The sequence below is a fragment of the Heterostelium album genome (genome assembly GCF_000004825.1).
Source record: "Heterostelium album PN500 unplaced genomic scaffold PPL_contig1, whole genome shotgun sequence".
Taxonomy (NCBI): Eukaryota; Evosea; class Eumycetozoa; order Acytosteliales; family Acytosteliaceae; genus Heterostelium; species Heterostelium album.
In genome coordinates, this window is record NW_008805078.1 from 137320 (window position 1) to 154778 (window position 17459).

The window sequence follows — 17459 nt, forward strand, 5'->3', positions numbered from 1 at the left end:
TTTATTTAATTATATTTCTAATTTTAATGATTAAATAAATATTTATTACAATATATTATACACTTTATCTTTTATTTCTATTAATACTTCAAGATGAATAAGAAAGGAATCAAATCACCTTGCAAATATTAACAAAAAATTGCAAAAAAAAAAAATAATTAATTCGTGTGATTAAAAACAAAATTAAAATTTACATTTTTCTGTGAATGTTGTTAGGTTGGTGGTTAGAAGAAAAATGTGATGCAGCAATTCAAACTCAGAGATATAACTAAAGGTTTTTTTGTGTGTTTTTTTTTAATATTATATCTTAATTATTTCAGTTTTTATAAATAAAACTAGAAATGAACACTTGATTCAAAAGAATTGTTAAAAAAAAAAATATAAATTTATTTTATTCTATATATATTACAATTATATCTGGTTTTTTCTTTTCTTTTTTTTTCGTATTTTATTATGTTATTATTATTATTATATTATTGTTATTATTATATTATTGTTATTATTTTTAGTTATTATATTAATTATCGGCTGGATCTTTGAATGAAGATGATCCTGTTGGGTTGACAACGGCGGTGAGGAATGCTGATTTGGTGAGTGTCGAATGATTGTATGGTGAGGTCTTTCCACGACGTTTGTCTGGAAGTTGTTGCATCTTGATCTGTGGAAGACCGTCGTCTTCTACTGGCTTGTAGATCTTCCACATCTTGGAACCGAAAATGATGAGCAATGTTGTGAAAGTGGTGAAGACGGCCATCGAAGAGATGATGGCGTCACGCGAACGTTGGTTCTCGATACCGGCCATCAATGGGATGACAATGAACAGTGTGAAACTGATCAAGTAGATGGCACTGGCGAATTCGTGTGTCTCTTCAAACTCTTCGAGATCTATGGTTCTTGTCTTCCAGGAGATCAAGCAACCGTAGAGCAACTGTAAACCGTGGAAAACGAGCAGAGCATAGATGATATTGTCACCGGCTTTGTTGTTGACGCAGTTTTGAGTGTACTCGTATTTACCGATGCCGTCCAATCCGAGAGAGTCGTGGTTGGAGGGGTTTCCGACACCGGTGTAAAGGGCGAGCAGCAAAATGTTGACGAGGAGCAAACCGGTGTACCAGCTGTAGACTTGCGCGGGTGGAATTGGCGAGATCTCGTCGGAACGTGTTTCGAGGAGTTGTTTGAACTTGAAGTAGATACGGGTGTTCTTGATGATCATGAGACCGATGAGGAAGTTGTAACCGAGTGACAACATCCAGATACGCGAGGTGCAGATACCGGTGGTCTTTTGGTGAGTGTTGAATAAGATGACACCGATTGGCACCAAGATTGCACCGAATCCCAAACCGAAACAGAACAAGATGTTCGAGTATTGAATGGGCAATCTCTTCTTAAAGACGATGCAGAGCACGAAAAAGATAAAGGCAACACCGATTTGGATGGCGGAAACCGAAACAAAGGCAGAGTTGATTTGCTTACGATCGTAGATCTCAGTGGTTGGCATAGCAAAGTATCCTTGATCATCGATTTGACTGTATAATTGCTCCATTCCCAACATTTGTCCAAACTTGATACAATTATCTCCAAACATTGGTTTGTTCAATGGATTACAAAGATATGGATGATCGGCAGCATTCTTTGATCTCAAATCATTATAGACTGCATTTGACATTGATTTGAAATTATCATCAACCTATAATAAAATATTATTAGTAATTTTGTTGGAAACTTTTAAAAGTTGGTGGTTTGTAACTTACAATGAATGAATAACGATCCAATGTATAGAAACCAGAATTGAAATCTAAATAATAATCGTTTTGAGTGTAGTTTTGGTATTGAATTGTGACTCCGACGTAGGAAAAGATGGTCTCGAAATTCATGACGATACTCTGGATGACGGAACCACCGAGGATCGATTCGTATGGGAATCCATTGGATCCAAGTCCGAATGTTCCATTGTGTACGAATGCTTCACAAACTTGGTTGCTAGTTTGCGATTGACTGACAATGTCAATCTTGAGTTTACTCAAACGATCGATTGCACCGCCAGCAGTGTCAGCGTCGTCATACGATGAAGTGGAGACAGTGTAGAGCTTGGCGTTTGGATTGGCTTTGTTGGCACCGGCATAGAATGCGTTGGCAGTGTAATAGTTCTCAGTGTCTGGACCTGGAACGACCAATCCGATCTTGTTGGTCATCTGAGCCGATTGCAAACCGGCAATGTATCCGAGCATGTAGAATGGCGAGACTGGATTGATGTCGTAGGTCGATACCAATGTCGATTTCGACGAGTAACTACCGTCGGAACGAATCAAGAAGTACACTTGTTTTTTGACACTCCAACGGTTGGCGGCGTCAAAGGCGGCTTCCTGTTGTGAGAGATCGCTGGTCATGATGTAGTTGTAACCGTTGTCGACCAATGTTTCAATGTTGCTGTAGACGTCGTCGTAGTTGTTGAGTGACTCAATGACTGTAGAGTTGAAGACCTTCATGATCTGTTCGGTTTTTCCGGCACCTTGATTGACCATGTAATTGAAAGCGAGATCAGCAATCATACCTGGCAACAATACCGCCAGTTTGACTTCGACCTTTACGGTATCATCCATTTTGACCGCAATCAAACTGGATAATAAAAGTAATAATACAATATTTATAGATTTATACATTTTAGATTTATAAAAGCGAGCGTGTATAGTATATATATAAAATGGAAAATTTTGATTTGTGATTGATTGGTTTTGGATTCGAAAAAATAAAAATCAACGAACGAATCAATCAAATCTTTGATTTTATTTTTAACGTCCTTAAATTTCTTGTTTTATCTTTTTTGTGAGAGTGAGTGTGTGCGTGTGTGATGAGCAAGACACACTGTGTTTTAAATTTGTTTGTTTGTGAAGTACTAATACAAAAAATAAATATAATATATACTAACTAAACTATATATATTTTATATATATATAAATAAGTTACGAAAAAAGTGATTTGAGATTGAGTGTCAGTGGTTAGTGGGTCAAGAAGCTTTGGACAAAAAAATCAAATCAAACCAATTCAAACAAAATTTAAAACTAAACAAAACAAAACTAATTCAATAAGATAAGGATGATGATTGCTCTGAGATATTGACAGGGCAAGAAGTCAGTTGGTTGTTTGTTGGTGGGGATGGAGAGTGGAACAAATGTTTTAATTTAAAAATAAGTCTTTGGTTGGTCTGGTATGGTGTCCAAGCGTATAAACTATTTAATGAGATTGAGGTGTTACTTTGTTGGTAAATTTGTTTTTATTTGGCGCATGAATGTGTGGTTTTTTTTTGTGTTAGTCGAGTGGTGGTGGTTAGTGGTATAAAACGTGATCAAAATAACTAAAAATTGGATTGAAAAAAAAAAAAAAGTAATTTTTATCGTATATTTTTGATTTTTTACCAAAAAAGATCAACTGAATGCTTTTTGCACCCACCAAAAAAAACAAAACAATTTGAATTATTTTTTACAACCAAAAAAAAACTGTGTTGTTTTTAACTCCTCCCATCCATACCAACAAACTTTAGATCCAAAGCACGATGCAAAATCATCATTTAAATCATTATCTGAAATCAATTTCTAAATATAACAATACGATGATATGCAAAAGTCGACGTGAAATTGATTTGATTGGACGAGTTAACCAATCTACTATGGTCTGATACAAATCTCGAAAATCATCAGATTACTGTTTTTTATTTTTTTGATTTTAATTAAAATTAATAAAGAGGCGTCTATTGTTGCAACTTGCCCTTTAGATTAATACATCTTTTTTCGATCAAAACGAAAGTGTTTTTGTTTTTAACTTTGAGACAAAGTACCAAATTTCTTTTTAATTGGTTTCTAGATAAACTTGATCTGGTTTCGAAACGATTTCATTTTTTATCGAGATCTAGAATAACTTACTAAATAAAATGGTGCTCTACTTTCCGAAAGTTATATTAATATAATCTTTGAGCAGAGGTGACCTGAAGAATAAAGGATTGTTGTTTTTAATTTCATTGGTAAATCAAGTTAAATTATAGATATTTATAGATTTAATAATGTTAAATTAAAAAATAAAAATAGAGAATTAGTTTGAGAATGGACAGGTAACAATAAATATATTTATTGATTATTGTAGTTTTTAAATTTAATTATACCATCTTGGAGCATAGTTTACAGTTGCAGAGAAATAATGACCTTGGTGTCGGTAATAGTAACCTCCAACCCAACCCTCCAATTGATTGTCACTTTGGAGAGTATTCGCACCTTGAGAGTGTTGTGTGTTAATCATAACATTTGATGAAGGTGAACTTAAAGAGAGTTTTTGAATAGTTCCTACAAATATATATTTAATAATTAGTTTTTTTTTTTTAGATAATAAATTAAAACTTACCAATTAACATTATTTAAAGTTTGTTTTTAAGAATACTATTTGATATCAAAATGATTTCATTTTTGTCCCTATTTATAATAAACTGAACGTCCAATCCATCACATTATTTTTTCAACTGATATCAAACCAATTGGGTCCTTGCAATCAGAATTCTTGGCACATTTTAAATTGTTATTTTTGTTTTAAAATTTTATTTATAACTTTAATAAAACATCAATTAAATATTATAGTTAAAAATACTCTTATTCAACTGGTCCTATTGATATGATGAGATATAATTATAAAATATAGCTAATTAATTTTTATCTTTAGTTTAAAGGGGGTGATGTTGTTAAAAGTCAACTAAAAGATAGAAAAGCAATCTTTTCCTGAAGACATTCAGCAACAACCAAAAATTGTTTGAAGGTATGAATATTTTGTCCTGTAGTAAAAGTTCTACTACTCTATCATCCGGACGAGATATAATAGATAGATGTTTTGTTATTTAAAATTTCGAAGTAAGAGAATTTGTTTAAGCATACTTGCGTATGATTGCAACATCTCTTATTTGATTCAATTGAGGTAGGTATACTTTCTATCATGTTATTTATATCATTGATAACAAAGTTTCTTTATTCCATTTTTTATGGGCAATATCATCACCTTTGCTTTCACTTTATTTCCACAAATTGCAGTGCTTTATTTTTAATAATACATTTTTCATTCAAGTGAAATTTCAATAATAACACACTTTTGATATGAAATCAATTTAATTTAATAGATAACTTTTGATCAATTGAATGATGTCAATTCGCAATTGTTATCATGTAAAGTAAATATATTCTAAATAACCATTTTTTAAATATTTAAAAAGAAGGTGTTATCACAATATTATTTTTATTAAATTTTCAACATGCTTTTATTAAAGTTTGATATCTATTATAGCGTCGCTATCTAATTTCAAAGTAGCTGATATCATTATTATTATTGTACAATTGCTTATAGCGTTAAAGATTAATGAGGGATATAGTAGTAGCATTGTTGTGCATGTATGATATGTAGCTATGAATTATTATTATCATTTAAATGTTTTTGATTGTAAATATATTGTAATCTCATTTTACAACACAAATAAATTGATATCTTTTATCTTAATATTTATAATATTTTAGTAAAAACAATTAAAATCTGTGATATTTTATTATATTTAATTAATTAATGTGTATTATATTAATGTATAGGGTGTGGTCATTTTTTTACACAAAAATATTTATTTGAATTGTTTGACCAGGCAAAAAAAAACAAGTAGTTCATTTATTTTAATATACATAAACATTTTTTTATTTTATTGAATTATAGCTATTAATTAATTAAGACTAGATTTATTTATTTATTTATTTTTATTAAAAGTTACCAATCCAATTATAGTCTATAACAAATATATATATATTTTAAAACAAAAGAGAAAGAAAGAAAGAAAAATGTATCAATTTATAAAGAGTCTTTTACCAACGAGAACAAATCAGATAAAACGACAAGAGATGATAGAGGATATCTCTGAAACTGTACAAGAAGCAAAACAAGATGTATGTTTATATTTAATAGTAGTAGAAAATAGTCTATTTGTTTTTTAATTTAACATTTTATTATTGTTTCATTTTTTTTTGTTTAGGTAACTAGTGGACAGGATATAGAATTTGAACTATCATTGGCTATCAATAGAACATCTACAACATTAGATAAATTAGAAGCACAAAAAGATGAACAAACTAAAAAATTACAATTGTATGTTGTGTTGTATTTATTCTTTATTAAACATTAAGGTTAGTGTCGTTTAGCTCAAGCAAGATATTAATAGTTTTTTTTTTTTTTTTTGTTATTCTATAGAATGGAGAAAACATTATCGGATCTATCAAAGTATGAATTGAGTGATCAACAAAAACAAAGAAGAGATACATTGGAGAAACAGCTGAATGAAGTCGTTAAGAAACAGCTGAAGGAGACAGAGTTGGAGATTGACGAGCTCACGAGAAAACTATTGGTGCTCTACAACAAGAGAGACATCATCGCTCAGAAGAAGGTCAATGCTCAAGATGGAATAGAAGGTGCGATATCACTGCCATTAGCAAATTCACAGGATATCAGATTGGATAGTTTAGATGGTGAACAAATGGTTGGTGCAGATTCAATTAAAACAACCGAAGCGACAACAACAACAACAACAACAACTACTTCTCCAACTCCTACACCTACTTTTATAACAACAGATCAAACTATAACCAATAATGAAGAAGATGATTTAACAAATAGTATAGCAAGTGATTCAAATAGTATAGTATAACAAACAAACAAACCAAACAAACAGACAAACAAAACAAACAATTGTAAATAAACTTTTAGTAATATCACTGATGGATGTATATACTTCCATAATTTTATCTTTTCAAACTCTAAGAAAAAAAAAAAAAGACTTTTTTATTAGATATTTAAATTTAAATTAAAGAAGTAAATTAACAAATAAGATGACTTCAAAAAATATAAACAATTTTTATTTAAAAAACTAAATATTAAATCTTCTAATTTAAATTAATTTGTGTTGGATGAGATCTCAATGTCTCTATAGAAAGACACTAGATCTATAGCCATGGGAGCGTAGTCAGAAGCAATAGGGATATCATCTGGCCATACGAGATCCAACTTACTAACCAAGTGACGAGTAAAATTCTGACAGTTTGTCGATGATCCCCAGGTCAAGACACCATTACAATGATTCTCTATGAAATTATTAAAAACTATCATTGCCCAAACTCTCCATCTAGCTTGATGGTCCAACTGTTTTGAGACCCTGCCAAGTGCAATGACTCTATTGAGGAAATTTGATGGTTGTTGCTTGTCGTATCTATGGACTTCACAAATGACAGTTTGAGAAACACCTCTCTCCGCTAGAACCATGTGCATCATCAGACCTTTGGGGTTGTTGGGCCTCTGTAGTCTCCCCTTTGATATCGAGAACGATCGCATAATGTCCAGCCAATGTTGTACCAGAGTCAGACGGGGAGGAATATATCATTAGGTAGGCGTGGTTAGCAATACTTTGGTTTATTATTTTTGGTGGGAATGATTCTAGACCAGACATTGGAAAATTGTCGTAGTTGTAATATGATGGTTTGTTATAAAGAGATAATATGTTTCCCATGATGAAAGTGCTGTATTAATAGTTGTTTGTAGGATTTGATTATTATTTAAACATTTATAATATATTTACAAATTTAATCATAATGATTTGTGTCACCCATCTAATAATTTTATATAAAATGTTAAACATCTTCAAATTTTTAAATATTTTATTTATCGATATAAAGAAACAAATGAAAGAACTCACTATTTTTATAGCAACAAGTTTCAGTGACGTTATTCTAAATTAAGATATAACTCCTTTTCGGTCTTTTGAAATAATAGTTCAAATAATATGTTTAAATTTATACAATCATCTGTCTATCAAAGAAAAACTCCTAAATAAACTTTTAGTAGTTGTTGGATGATGTTATCTTTCATAGTTTTATCTTTTCAGTAACTTTTAAAACAAAAAGATAACTATTGTTTTATTATGTAGGATTAGATTAATCCCAATATTTTATCTTTCCATCCCAACCACATGTTACTACCTTGGATGACTCAATTGGATGCCATTCTATACCTATACAAACATCATCATGTGCTTGTAATGTTCTATTTAAATTAAAAGATTGATTAGATTAGATTAGTTAATGAATGTTGTTGATTATAAATTTAAAATTGACTTACTTATAAACTTTAGAAGTTTTCCAATCCCAAAAGTATGCTTTTCCAGAGGCATCACCACTGACTATATATTTGCCATCGGGTGAGAAATTGAGTTGACAAGCGTAACCTGCGTTGGTATGTCCGAGGAATCGCTTCTTTTTGTTCATTCTGAATTTGTCACGAGCACGATACACCAGAATTTGATTGTCCATCGATTGTCCGGCGAACCATTTGCCCTTGGGATGTAGTGCAACCGCTGGCATACTGTGCATCTCGGGATCACTGATGTACTTGATCACCACGGGTATACCCCACTCCCATATTCTCATGGATTTGTCGTCACTCGACGAAACGAACCGACGATTGTCATCGATAAAGGTGAGCGAATTGATCGCGCCAAGATGCTGGTCGTACTCCTGCACGATCTGGTTCGACTTGGTGTCGTACTGCAGAATCTTACGATCGGATCCACCCACCAAAAACTCGTTCTGTTTGTCGTCGTCGGGATTGAACTTTATACAGTAGGGAGTGGAGCCGTTCGTATAGCTGGAGATGACTTTGCCCGTCTCCGTATCCCAGAGTCGTGTCACACGGTCGTAGCCACACGAGAGGAACTGTCGTCCGTCGTTGGCAAACGAGATATCACGCACCGCCTGCTGATGTCCCATATAGGTTTGTATACAATCGCGCTCGTTATAGACATCCCAGATCTTTACGGTGGTATCCATGCTCGCAGAGAGCAACAGGTTTCCGTACTTGGGCAGCAGACGGATTGCCGAGACACCCTTGGTGTGACCGGTCCACGTGTGAATCAGCTTCTTTGGCAGGTAGCTATCGTTGACGCCAGCACGCAGCTCGCTTGGTGGCTCCAGCCAGCTTCGTCCCATGTAGTCGAGCTTCTTCTCGCGATGCATAGTAGCCGATGTCTCTGGTGTCTCCTTTGTCTTTTTCTGTTGTTTCGCACGCATATCCAAGTATTGTTTCTGTACATCGTTCATCTCGATCTTTGCATCCTGCTTGTCTTCCTCTGCGATCTTTGCTTTCAACTCGATCTCGAAATCCTTCGAACCCCAAGGTCCTTGATATCCTTTAATATCACCAGGATCTTCATGTTGTCTCTTTTTCTTTCCACTACCACTACCACTTCCATCACCATTATTATTATTATTACTACTACTACTACTACTATTGTTTCTATTTGGAGTTACACCATTATAAACAGTTACACCATCTCTATAGTTATTCAAATTACCGATAACCACATTCGAATTGGACGGATCTTTTGCATAACCGTATGATTTAAATGTATGATATTGTTCTGAAAATGCAAAGTCATTGATATGAAAATCTTCGATAATACCTGTTTTATGATTCTTTAATGATGGATCCATTCTTTGTTCTGTTGTTAAATCATGAATGATTTATGTTAGTGTTTACTGTTGCTATTCTAATAATAATGATCATCATCATACTGATATTCATTCATAACATTCCTATAGTTTACTTACTTGATCTTGAGTATGGAGTATGTGGACCTTCTGTTTCACCGTACATTTGATCATATGTTGCATTATATGTTAATGATTTTGAATTTGGATCTATTTTATTCTCAGATACCTAAATAGATAGATATGTTATTATATTAAATGTAGAATGTTAATAACAATTTAATTAATCTTTATGCAATAATAACTAACTAACTACATACTCTAATTGATTGTACAGAAGGTGCAATAGCAGTAGGTTTAAATGAAGTAATCTGTTTTATTTCTACATTTTTATTTACTATAGTTTCTTTACTAGTTGATTCACCGCCATCTGAATCTGAATCTGAACCATATCCTTTAATAAGATCCATTTTTATATTAAATAAAATAAAGAAAAATAATATATATTATATATATATTTTAAGAAAAATAAATAAAAAAGATAGTGTTTAGACAAACTATCTATGAAATATTATATATGTGAATGAATTATAAACTATTATCTTTATTAATAGTTTTTATTAAAAAAAAAAAAGATTCGTTATAAAATTTGTATTATGAAAAATTTGAAAATCAAATTGTTGATTTTAAAATTAATGTTTGTTGTATTTAATGATATTTGTATTTCTTTTTAATTAATATTTGCTTTAACATCATCTTGGTAGATCAACTTTGGTTCGTATGGACCGGTTATTTGTGCTTTCTTCCATCCAGTTCTTTCATGTGGTGATCCAAATGCATTTTGTACATATTTAACTTTGTCAATTGTTATATCCTCTACAATAATAATAATAATAATAACAAGTCAGGAGTGATTTGATTTTGATTTTCATTAGTATTAGTATTACTATGATTAATAATAGTTAATTAGATAAGATAAGATGATCTCACTACTTACTATCGATATGAGTATGACCATATACATGAATGTTTGAACCAAGCTTTCGGAGTTGACCATCGAGTTGGGTGTCACCGACGACCATCGGTAACGACTTGTAGAGTAGTAGTTCTTTCGGTGGTAGCAAATCTCTTCGAGGCAGGAAATGACTGAATGTAATGATGTTATTCGGATAGGAGTACTGATGTTTCTCCATGAAATCATCGATAATCCTATCGTTCATGTCCAAGAAGCGTTTCGAGATATCGAGATGCGCTATATCCCATTTGCAATGTCTGAAATCATTCCAAACCGTATATAACTCTGTGAATGTCTCTTTCTTCTCTTTGTCCGAGAGCTTACTCCAATCTTCATCGAACGATGGATGATACCAACCAAACATTGGTACAATAGCCAACTATATATAGTTGAATTCATTGTTATATTTTAAATTAAAATCTATGTTTTTTTAAAATCTCAAATAAAAACAAATAAACAAATAAATAAACCTACATCTTCATGTACACTGGTAGGTGACATTATAACACCGATTCTCTTACATAGTTCAGTGATTAGATTAAGTTTTTGCATTGAGTTTGAACACTAATCATAATGATGATGATGATAGTAATAATAACAATATATTAATTATGATAAAGTAAGTATGATATAGGAAATTTCACATACATTATCTGATCTTCCACACCATAGTTCATGATTACCAGGTATGAAGAATACACCGGCAGGATATTTCGACTTTAACGAGGTGAGTGTTGTTTCTATGATTTTAATATTATCAGAGATATCACCACATACAATAAGTACACTATCTTCTTTTGCAGGTAGTTGTTTAATATGTTCCAAATTCGATGGATAATCAGTGTGGATATCCGATACACAATATACTTTCACCATATTTATATATATATTTCTATTTACTGGATATTTCTAATTTCTAATTTCTATTGTTTGGTTTGCTGGTTTTATCAAGATATAACAAAACAACAAACTATATTAGTTATTTTTTAACAAACGATGTTAATTGTTACAAAAAATATATTAAAAAGGTAATAAAAGCAAACTTCTTATTTTTAATATTACAAACACCACACACCACATAAACACAGCAGACTAATTTATTTTTAATTTTTTTATTATTATTTATTATGATAAAGATAAAAATAGATAGGGATTATTATTACATTTTCAAATATATTTAAGTTTTGATTTTTTTTTTTTAGTATTTAAATAAATAAATAAGGAATAAGATAATATTATTTTATTGGTTTTTGTAATTTTAATTTTAATTATAATTGTTAAATTATTTATTCACCTTTGTATACAGGTGGTCTTTTCTCTTTGAATGCGGTGAGACCTTCGGTTCTATCTTTGGTTGGGATGACCTGTGCGTAACATGCCTGTTCGATAGACATACCTGTGGCGATGTCTACATTCATGCCTTTGTCAATGGCGATCTTGGCTACTCTGATGGCGATCGGTCCCTTTGGTAGGATGGTTCGTGCGAATTCCACTGCCTTGTTGAATGTCTCGCTTGGCTCGGTCTCACGTTGAATCAATCCGATTTCGAGGGCGCGCTTCGAGTTGATGACGGCACCGGTGAAAATCAATTCTTTTGCGGCAGCAGGTCCGATCAATCTTGGCAATCTCTGAGTTCCACCGGCACCGGGAATGATAGCCAATCCGGTTTCGGGCAGTCCGAGCTTCGATGCGGTACTGGCGAATCGGAAGTCACAGGACAGCGCCATCTCAAGACCACCGCCCAGCGCGACACCGTCAATGACGGCGATCGTTGGCTGTGGCAGAACTTCGAGTTCGGTGAATGAATTTCGCAAATCATAGACAAACTCCGATGCCTGTTTCTGTGACATCTGTGCACGCTCCTTCAAGTCGGCACCGGCGCAAAACACTCCGCTGACAGAGGAACGCAGAATGACAACACGTGTTTCCTGGTCGAATCGCACAGTGGAGAGATGCGATTTGAATTGACGCAACAAGTTGGCACCGATCGCATTTTTCACAGCACTACGATTGAATGTGATAACACTGATACCTTTGTCAGCACCTTCCAATCTCTCAAGAGTACATTCATCTCCTACTGTTGCTGAGGCTGCTGATGAAGCTGTTGATTCACTGGCAAAAGATCTAACTAAAACAGATCTGAATTGACTATTCTTTAATAGACCAAAACTGAAATTTCTTAACATTTTATATAAAAATATATAAAAAATTAAAATAATAAAACTAAATAGTTTGGTGTCATCTGAATAGTTTTTATTCATTTTATTTATTTTTGCATAAATTTTGTGCATCATTTTTTTTGATCATTTTTAAAATGATTGTTCAGAGCATCGTGATTAATTAATTCGGAACAAAACTTGGAATCACAATTTTTCCCCCTACATCTTTTTTTTTTAAAAGTTATAAATAAATAAATGGGTAATTTTATTAAAACATATTGTTTGTGTGTAGTTTAAAATAACAAAGATAATGCAATCAATGTGAATAAATAGAATAGTGGTACAGCTAAAACATTGCTATCATTGAGAGAGTGTGATCCTTCAGATAGATCTGTAGTTGATGCTTGCTCAGTAGTGGTAGTTCCAGTTGTTGTTGATTGATCGGTGGTTGTAGTAGTAGTTCCATCGGTGGTTGTTGTTGGCTTAGAGGTGGTACCAGAAGTAGTTCCAGTTGTTGTTGTTGGTCTTGTGGTAGTGGCACCAGAAGTAGTTCCAGTTGTTGGTTTGGTTGTTGTTGTTGTTGGTTTGGTTGTAGTGGTACTTGATGTAGTTGTTGGCTTTGATGTGGTCGATGAAGTTGTTGGGTTGGAAGAAGTTGTTGGATTCGAAGAGGTTGTTGGGTTAGATGTGGTCGATGATGAAGAAGCTGGAACAATCTCTTTGGTGCTCCAAGCTGAGCATTGGGACGACGATGATTTAACGGTGAAGAGTGAACCGGTACTTGGATATCTGTAGGTAACTCCACCGGCAACGAATACAAAGACGTAGGCATTGCATTCATTAGCGGTAATTCCATTGGCATCGGTGTAGGCATACGATCCCTGTGAGGCAGATCCCAAATTCAAAGTCAATGGGTAGGAAGTGGCTGAGTTTGCATTGGCTGGCATGACATAAAGAGTGGCAGAGGTAATAGTTGCACTGGCTGAATACCAGTTGGCAATATAAATCAATCCATTTCCTGTCCAGAAAGAGTGAGATCCACCATAGATTGGACCGTATTGAACATCACATGAACTTGCTCTTGAAAAGTCTTGTGTCCAATAGTTCGAGTATTTTGAATTTGAATTGTAAGCAAATCCACATCCAACACTTACATAAGAACTCAACATAATATTACTACGATGACCTAAAATTTTATATAATAACAAGTTAGTTAGTTTGATTTGTTGTTGACTCACAACTCAAAGAAAATATTATTTTATACTAACCATCGTTTGTACCATCTGGAGTACATGGAGCGGTAGTACCTTCACATGCCAAGTACATGTTGGCATAGTAACCTGGTGTAATACCGGCAGCGATGTTCTCACCCATTCCTGTATCACAATTTCCCATCCAATTTTCGAATCTAGTATCGATCGTTGTACCATTGCAATCGTTGTGGGCGAAACAATTCTTTGTTGCCATATCAACACTGTGAGCCTTGGCCATTCTCTGAATTAAATCATACATATACAATGGCTTGACTGCAGGATACACAGATGGATTCATAAATGTATTACTTACAAATGATGGATAATATGTTGAAACAAATTGTTTTGGTGCTATATATTATTTTTTTCTAATTAATATAAAAATATATTATAATATAGTTTAATATAATTAATATCTTACCCATTCTCATAGCATTTAACCAAGCATGAAACTCACGTTCTTCCCATACTGGATTTCCATCGGCATTCGCTTCTCCATATTGTAAGGAATCTCTTACAAAAATGGAAACAATAATTAATATTACAAATAAATATATTTTCATAATTATATTTTTTAATAAATAAATAAATTTTAAAGTACAAATAAATAAATAGAATTGAAAGATTGAAATGATTTGAAATTGAATTTATAAATCTAGAGAATAAATAGGGTTTTCAAACCCTTGTCCTATGGATATTTTTTTTACTTACTACTTCTTATCAATTGAATCAATAAATAAATCAAATCAAATAAAATAATTGAACGATAAGATATTTTAATCAACCGTGGTTCACCACTGTTTGTTCCACTTGTTTAACCATTGAGAAGTAGCAATACTTAAAATTTAGTTAAATTTTCAACAAAATCCTTATCAATCTTAGCTCTATATCATAAAAAAAGACATTACAATAAAGAAAAAAATAAAAAAATCTAACTAAAATGATGATGTTAGTATTTTAGGAAACCAATTCATCAATAAAACAACCATTTTTCTCCCAATTGGCTGGATTTTTTTTAGTTTGTTTTCTAAACCAGTAGGAAACCTTCCAACCCATGTCTTTTGACAATTTTTTTTTAAAAATTTAAATTTTAATTTTTTAAATTTAAATAAGCAATATGTGTTGTTTGTATAGTAATATATTTTGTAGAAAGAAGTTTAAACTTACCAAACTGTTGTTGTGGTTGTTGTGGTTGTAAAATTAGATTGTTTTTAAAACAGAATCTACCAAATTTTTTATCTGCTAGCAAAAATAAAATAAAATAATATTTGAAAATGATAATAATTATAACTGTTTCTTCATTGAAGTAATAATAATAATATTGATCTCCACCAACATTCTATTTTTACTATTGGACCATTGATTATAATAACCAACCATTGTTCCTAATGGTTTTATGCACGTTAGTTTGATGTATTAAGAAACATTGTTAGAGCAAGTAAAAATATGATTAAAATACTATCTGATGACACAACTCAGAACCTTTGTTGACGATTTATTAGAAAAGTCTAAAATACAAGAAGATCAAACCAAGTTTGACTCTACCATTTCACTATTTATTAAATCATTTTGATTGATCAATGATTTAAGTAAAACATGATGATTCAAATAATAAATACTACTAAAGTAAAAAATTGGTCAAATGATTATTTTTTAATGTTAGTTTATTAATCCTCATCATCTGACCACCTATCTTCATCTGGTAAAGTAAGATTTTGATTCGTGCTATTATTATTGTTATTATTATTGTTGTTATGGCTATTATTATTGTTATTGCTATTGTTATTAGTATTATTTAATTCAGCCATTCTTTGATTATATTCTATTTCTTGTTGTCTTTTATCTTGTTGTGTATCATTATAAGTGAAATCATTATAGTTAATTGAAGAACGATCATTATTATTATCATTATTATTATTATTGTTGTTGTTATTGTTAATATTATTATTGTCATTTAATATCATATCATTTTGATTATTATTGTTGTTGTTGTCTGGATAATTATCTGTTCTTTCTTGATTTGAGGGATCCCATACTAGAATATTTCTATCGTTTGCACCGCTCAGCAGTAGTTCCTCGTGAGGATGAAACACACAACAATTGACACGTTCGAAATGACCTTTGAGATAACGCACCAGATCACCGGTGTTGGCGTCGTACATATTGATCTGCTTGCCATTCGGATGAAACAGATAGTTGCCGTCGTACGACAGACACATCTGATTGCCCGTCATATTGCTATTGTACACCGCAGGAAAATCAACAAATGTATTCGTACCCAGTTGCATATCCCAACGCCTGATCTTCTTATCACTACCGGTACTATATAGAAACTGGCCGTCGTGCGACCAAACCAAGCTCGTAACAAATCCATTGTGTGCAAAAGGTGCAACTTTCGCTGCCATATTAGGTGAACTCTGTGTTAGATCGTTCGGTTTGATCGAACTGATTGAATATGCTTTGGTTCCTTGTCTATTAAAGTATTTGGGTCTGTGTGATTTCAATCTTTCGTTTGCCGCGTCGAATCCTGACGAACTTGATGACGAGCTTGATTGCAACTGCTGCTGTTGTTGATATTCATTAGTGGGGAGTTGATTCGTTCTATTTATTTTATCGGTTGTTTCATTGTGTTGATCCAGTGCCATTAGGAAGTTGTCGGATCTCCTAATGTCCCAGAGACGTATCGTCTTGTCTTTCGAGCCGGTCACCAAGTGGAACGGCGAATAGGGTGACCATTTTATGGCGAGGATAGACTCACGGTGACCCGAGAGACAGTGTGTAGACATACCGGTTCTGATGTCACAGAGTCGCGCTTTCTGGTCGGAAGTGCCAACCGCTATCAAGAGCTGCGTCGACGGCAGCGCACTGAACGATATGGCATTGACTGAATTCTCAAGATTGAAAGTTCGTGAGATCATCTCTTTGTTGGTATCCCAGACATCGACAGTTCCTTCGGTTGCGCCCGAGAAGAACATCCCAGTGTCGAAAGGGAACCACTGCACATCGGTAACCGCGCGAGTCAACGACTGACACGGTCGTCTCATTTGCGACACCGACGATATAACTTTCCTTCGCTTCTTCTCATTGAAACTCGATTCTAAAATATCATAGATTGCAATCGATCCATCCGCTCCACATGCTAACAAACTAATTATTAGTTAGTTAGTTAGTTAGTTAGTGTCTTACTTAAGTACGTTTATATCTTTTACCTATAATAATACATACTATCTCGATTCAGATTTATCTATATCTAAATGATAGACGGGTGCATTATGAGCAGAGAGTATCTCGTTTTGTACGGATAGATCTATTGAACGAATTCTTCTTCGGATTTCATTCGATTTGTTTTTGGTGTGTAACGATCTTGTGAATCTATTTGAACTACTATCTCTTATCACATTGTTATGCTCATTGTGTTTATATATATTACTATTAATACCACCAAGCTCCGATGAAAACAAATAATTATTCAATCCAAATATATTGCTCATCA

General features: G+C 32.9%; 9 protein-coding genes across 9 annotated transcripts; 1 reads left to right on the forward strand and 8 right to left on the reverse strand.

Moving 5' to 3' along the window:
* Positions 1 to 517: 517 nt before the first annotated feature.
* Positions 518 to 2600, reverse strand: grlL (PBP1 domain-containing GABA-B-like receptor; the record flags this gene model as incomplete). The annotated part of the gene is made up of 2 exons (XM_020571922.1): positions 518 to 1687; positions 1752 to 2600. The coding sequence occupies 2 exons, from the start codon at positions 2598 to 2600 to the stop codon at positions 518 to 520; spliced, it is 2019 nt and encodes a 672-aa protein (XP_020437780.1).
* Positions 2601 to 4143: 1543 nt separating this feature from the next.
* PPL_00903 (uncharacterized protein) lies at positions 4144 to 4399 on the reverse strand (the record flags this gene model as incomplete). Its single annotated transcript, XM_020571923.1, has 2 exons — positions 4144 to 4331; positions 4390 to 4399. The coding sequence occupies 2 exons, from the start codon at positions 4397 to 4399 to the stop codon at positions 4144 to 4146; spliced, it is 198 nt and encodes a 65-aa protein (XP_020437781.1).
* Positions 4400 to 4796: 397 nt separating this feature from the next.
* PPL_00904 (uncharacterized protein) lies at positions 4797 to 6709 on the forward strand (the record flags this gene model as incomplete). Its single annotated transcript, XM_020571924.1, has 5 exons — positions 4797 to 4868; positions 5150 to 5200; positions 5832 to 5954; positions 6041 to 6153; positions 6256 to 6709. The coding sequence occupies 5 exons, from the start codon at positions 4797 to 4799 to the stop codon at positions 6707 to 6709; spliced, it is 813 nt and encodes a 270-aa protein (XP_020437782.1).
* Positions 6710 to 6954: 245 nt separating this feature from the next.
* PPL_00905 (uncharacterized protein) lies at positions 6955 to 7320 on the reverse strand (the record flags this gene model as incomplete). The annotated part of the gene is made up of 1 exon (XM_020571925.1): positions 6955 to 7320. The coding sequence occupies one exon, from the start codon at positions 7318 to 7320 to the stop codon at positions 6955 to 6957; it is 366 nt and encodes a 121-aa protein (XP_020437783.1).
* Positions 7321 to 7491: 171 nt separating this feature from the next.
* On the reverse strand, positions 7492 to 10009 carry cdc40 (WD40 repeat domain-containing protein; the record flags this gene model as incomplete). Its single annotated transcript, XM_020571926.1, has 6 exons — positions 7492 to 7574; positions 7751 to 7784; positions 8031 to 8097; positions 8173 to 9550; positions 9660 to 9768; positions 9860 to 10009. The coding sequence occupies 6 exons, from the start codon at positions 10007 to 10009 to the stop codon at positions 7492 to 7494; spliced, it is 1821 nt and encodes a 606-aa protein (XP_020437784.1).
* Positions 10010 to 10269: 260 nt separating this feature from the next.
* On the reverse strand, positions 10270 to 11430 carry PPL_00907 (uncharacterized protein; the record flags this gene model as incomplete). The annotated part of the gene is made up of 4 exons (XM_020571927.1): positions 10270 to 10415; positions 10537 to 10933; positions 11029 to 11118; positions 11203 to 11430. The coding sequence occupies 4 exons, from the start codon at positions 11428 to 11430 to the stop codon at positions 10270 to 10272; spliced, it is 861 nt and encodes a 286-aa protein (XP_020437785.1).
* A 410-nt stretch (positions 11431 to 11840) lies between these two features.
* On the reverse strand, positions 11841 to 12740 carry auh (enoyl-CoA hydratase/isomerase domain-containing protein; the record flags this gene model as incomplete). The annotated part of the gene is made up of 1 exon (XM_020571928.1): positions 11841 to 12740. The coding sequence occupies one exon, from the start codon at positions 12738 to 12740 to the stop codon at positions 11841 to 11843; it is 900 nt and encodes a 299-aa protein (XP_020437786.1).
* Positions 12741 to 13006: 266 nt separating this feature from the next.
* PPL_00909 (CAP domain-containing protein) lies at positions 13007 to 15346 on the reverse strand (the record flags this gene model as incomplete). The annotated part of the gene is made up of 6 exons (XM_020571929.1): positions 13007 to 13899; positions 13982 to 14207; positions 14280 to 14317; positions 14388 to 14477; positions 15134 to 15208; positions 15316 to 15346. 6 exons carry the CDS (start codon positions 15344 to 15346, stop codon positions 13007 to 13009), a joined length of 1353 nt encoding a protein of 450 aa, XP_020437787.1.
* A 287-nt stretch (positions 15347 to 15633) lies between these two features.
* Positions 15634 to 16128, reverse strand: PPL_00910 (uncharacterized protein; the record flags this gene model as incomplete). Its single annotated transcript, XM_020571930.1, has 1 exon — positions 15634 to 16128. The coding sequence occupies one exon, from the start codon at positions 16126 to 16128 to the stop codon at positions 15634 to 15636; it is 495 nt and encodes a 164-aa protein (XP_020437788.1).
* Between the last annotated feature and the right edge of the window lie 1331 nt (positions 16129 to 17459).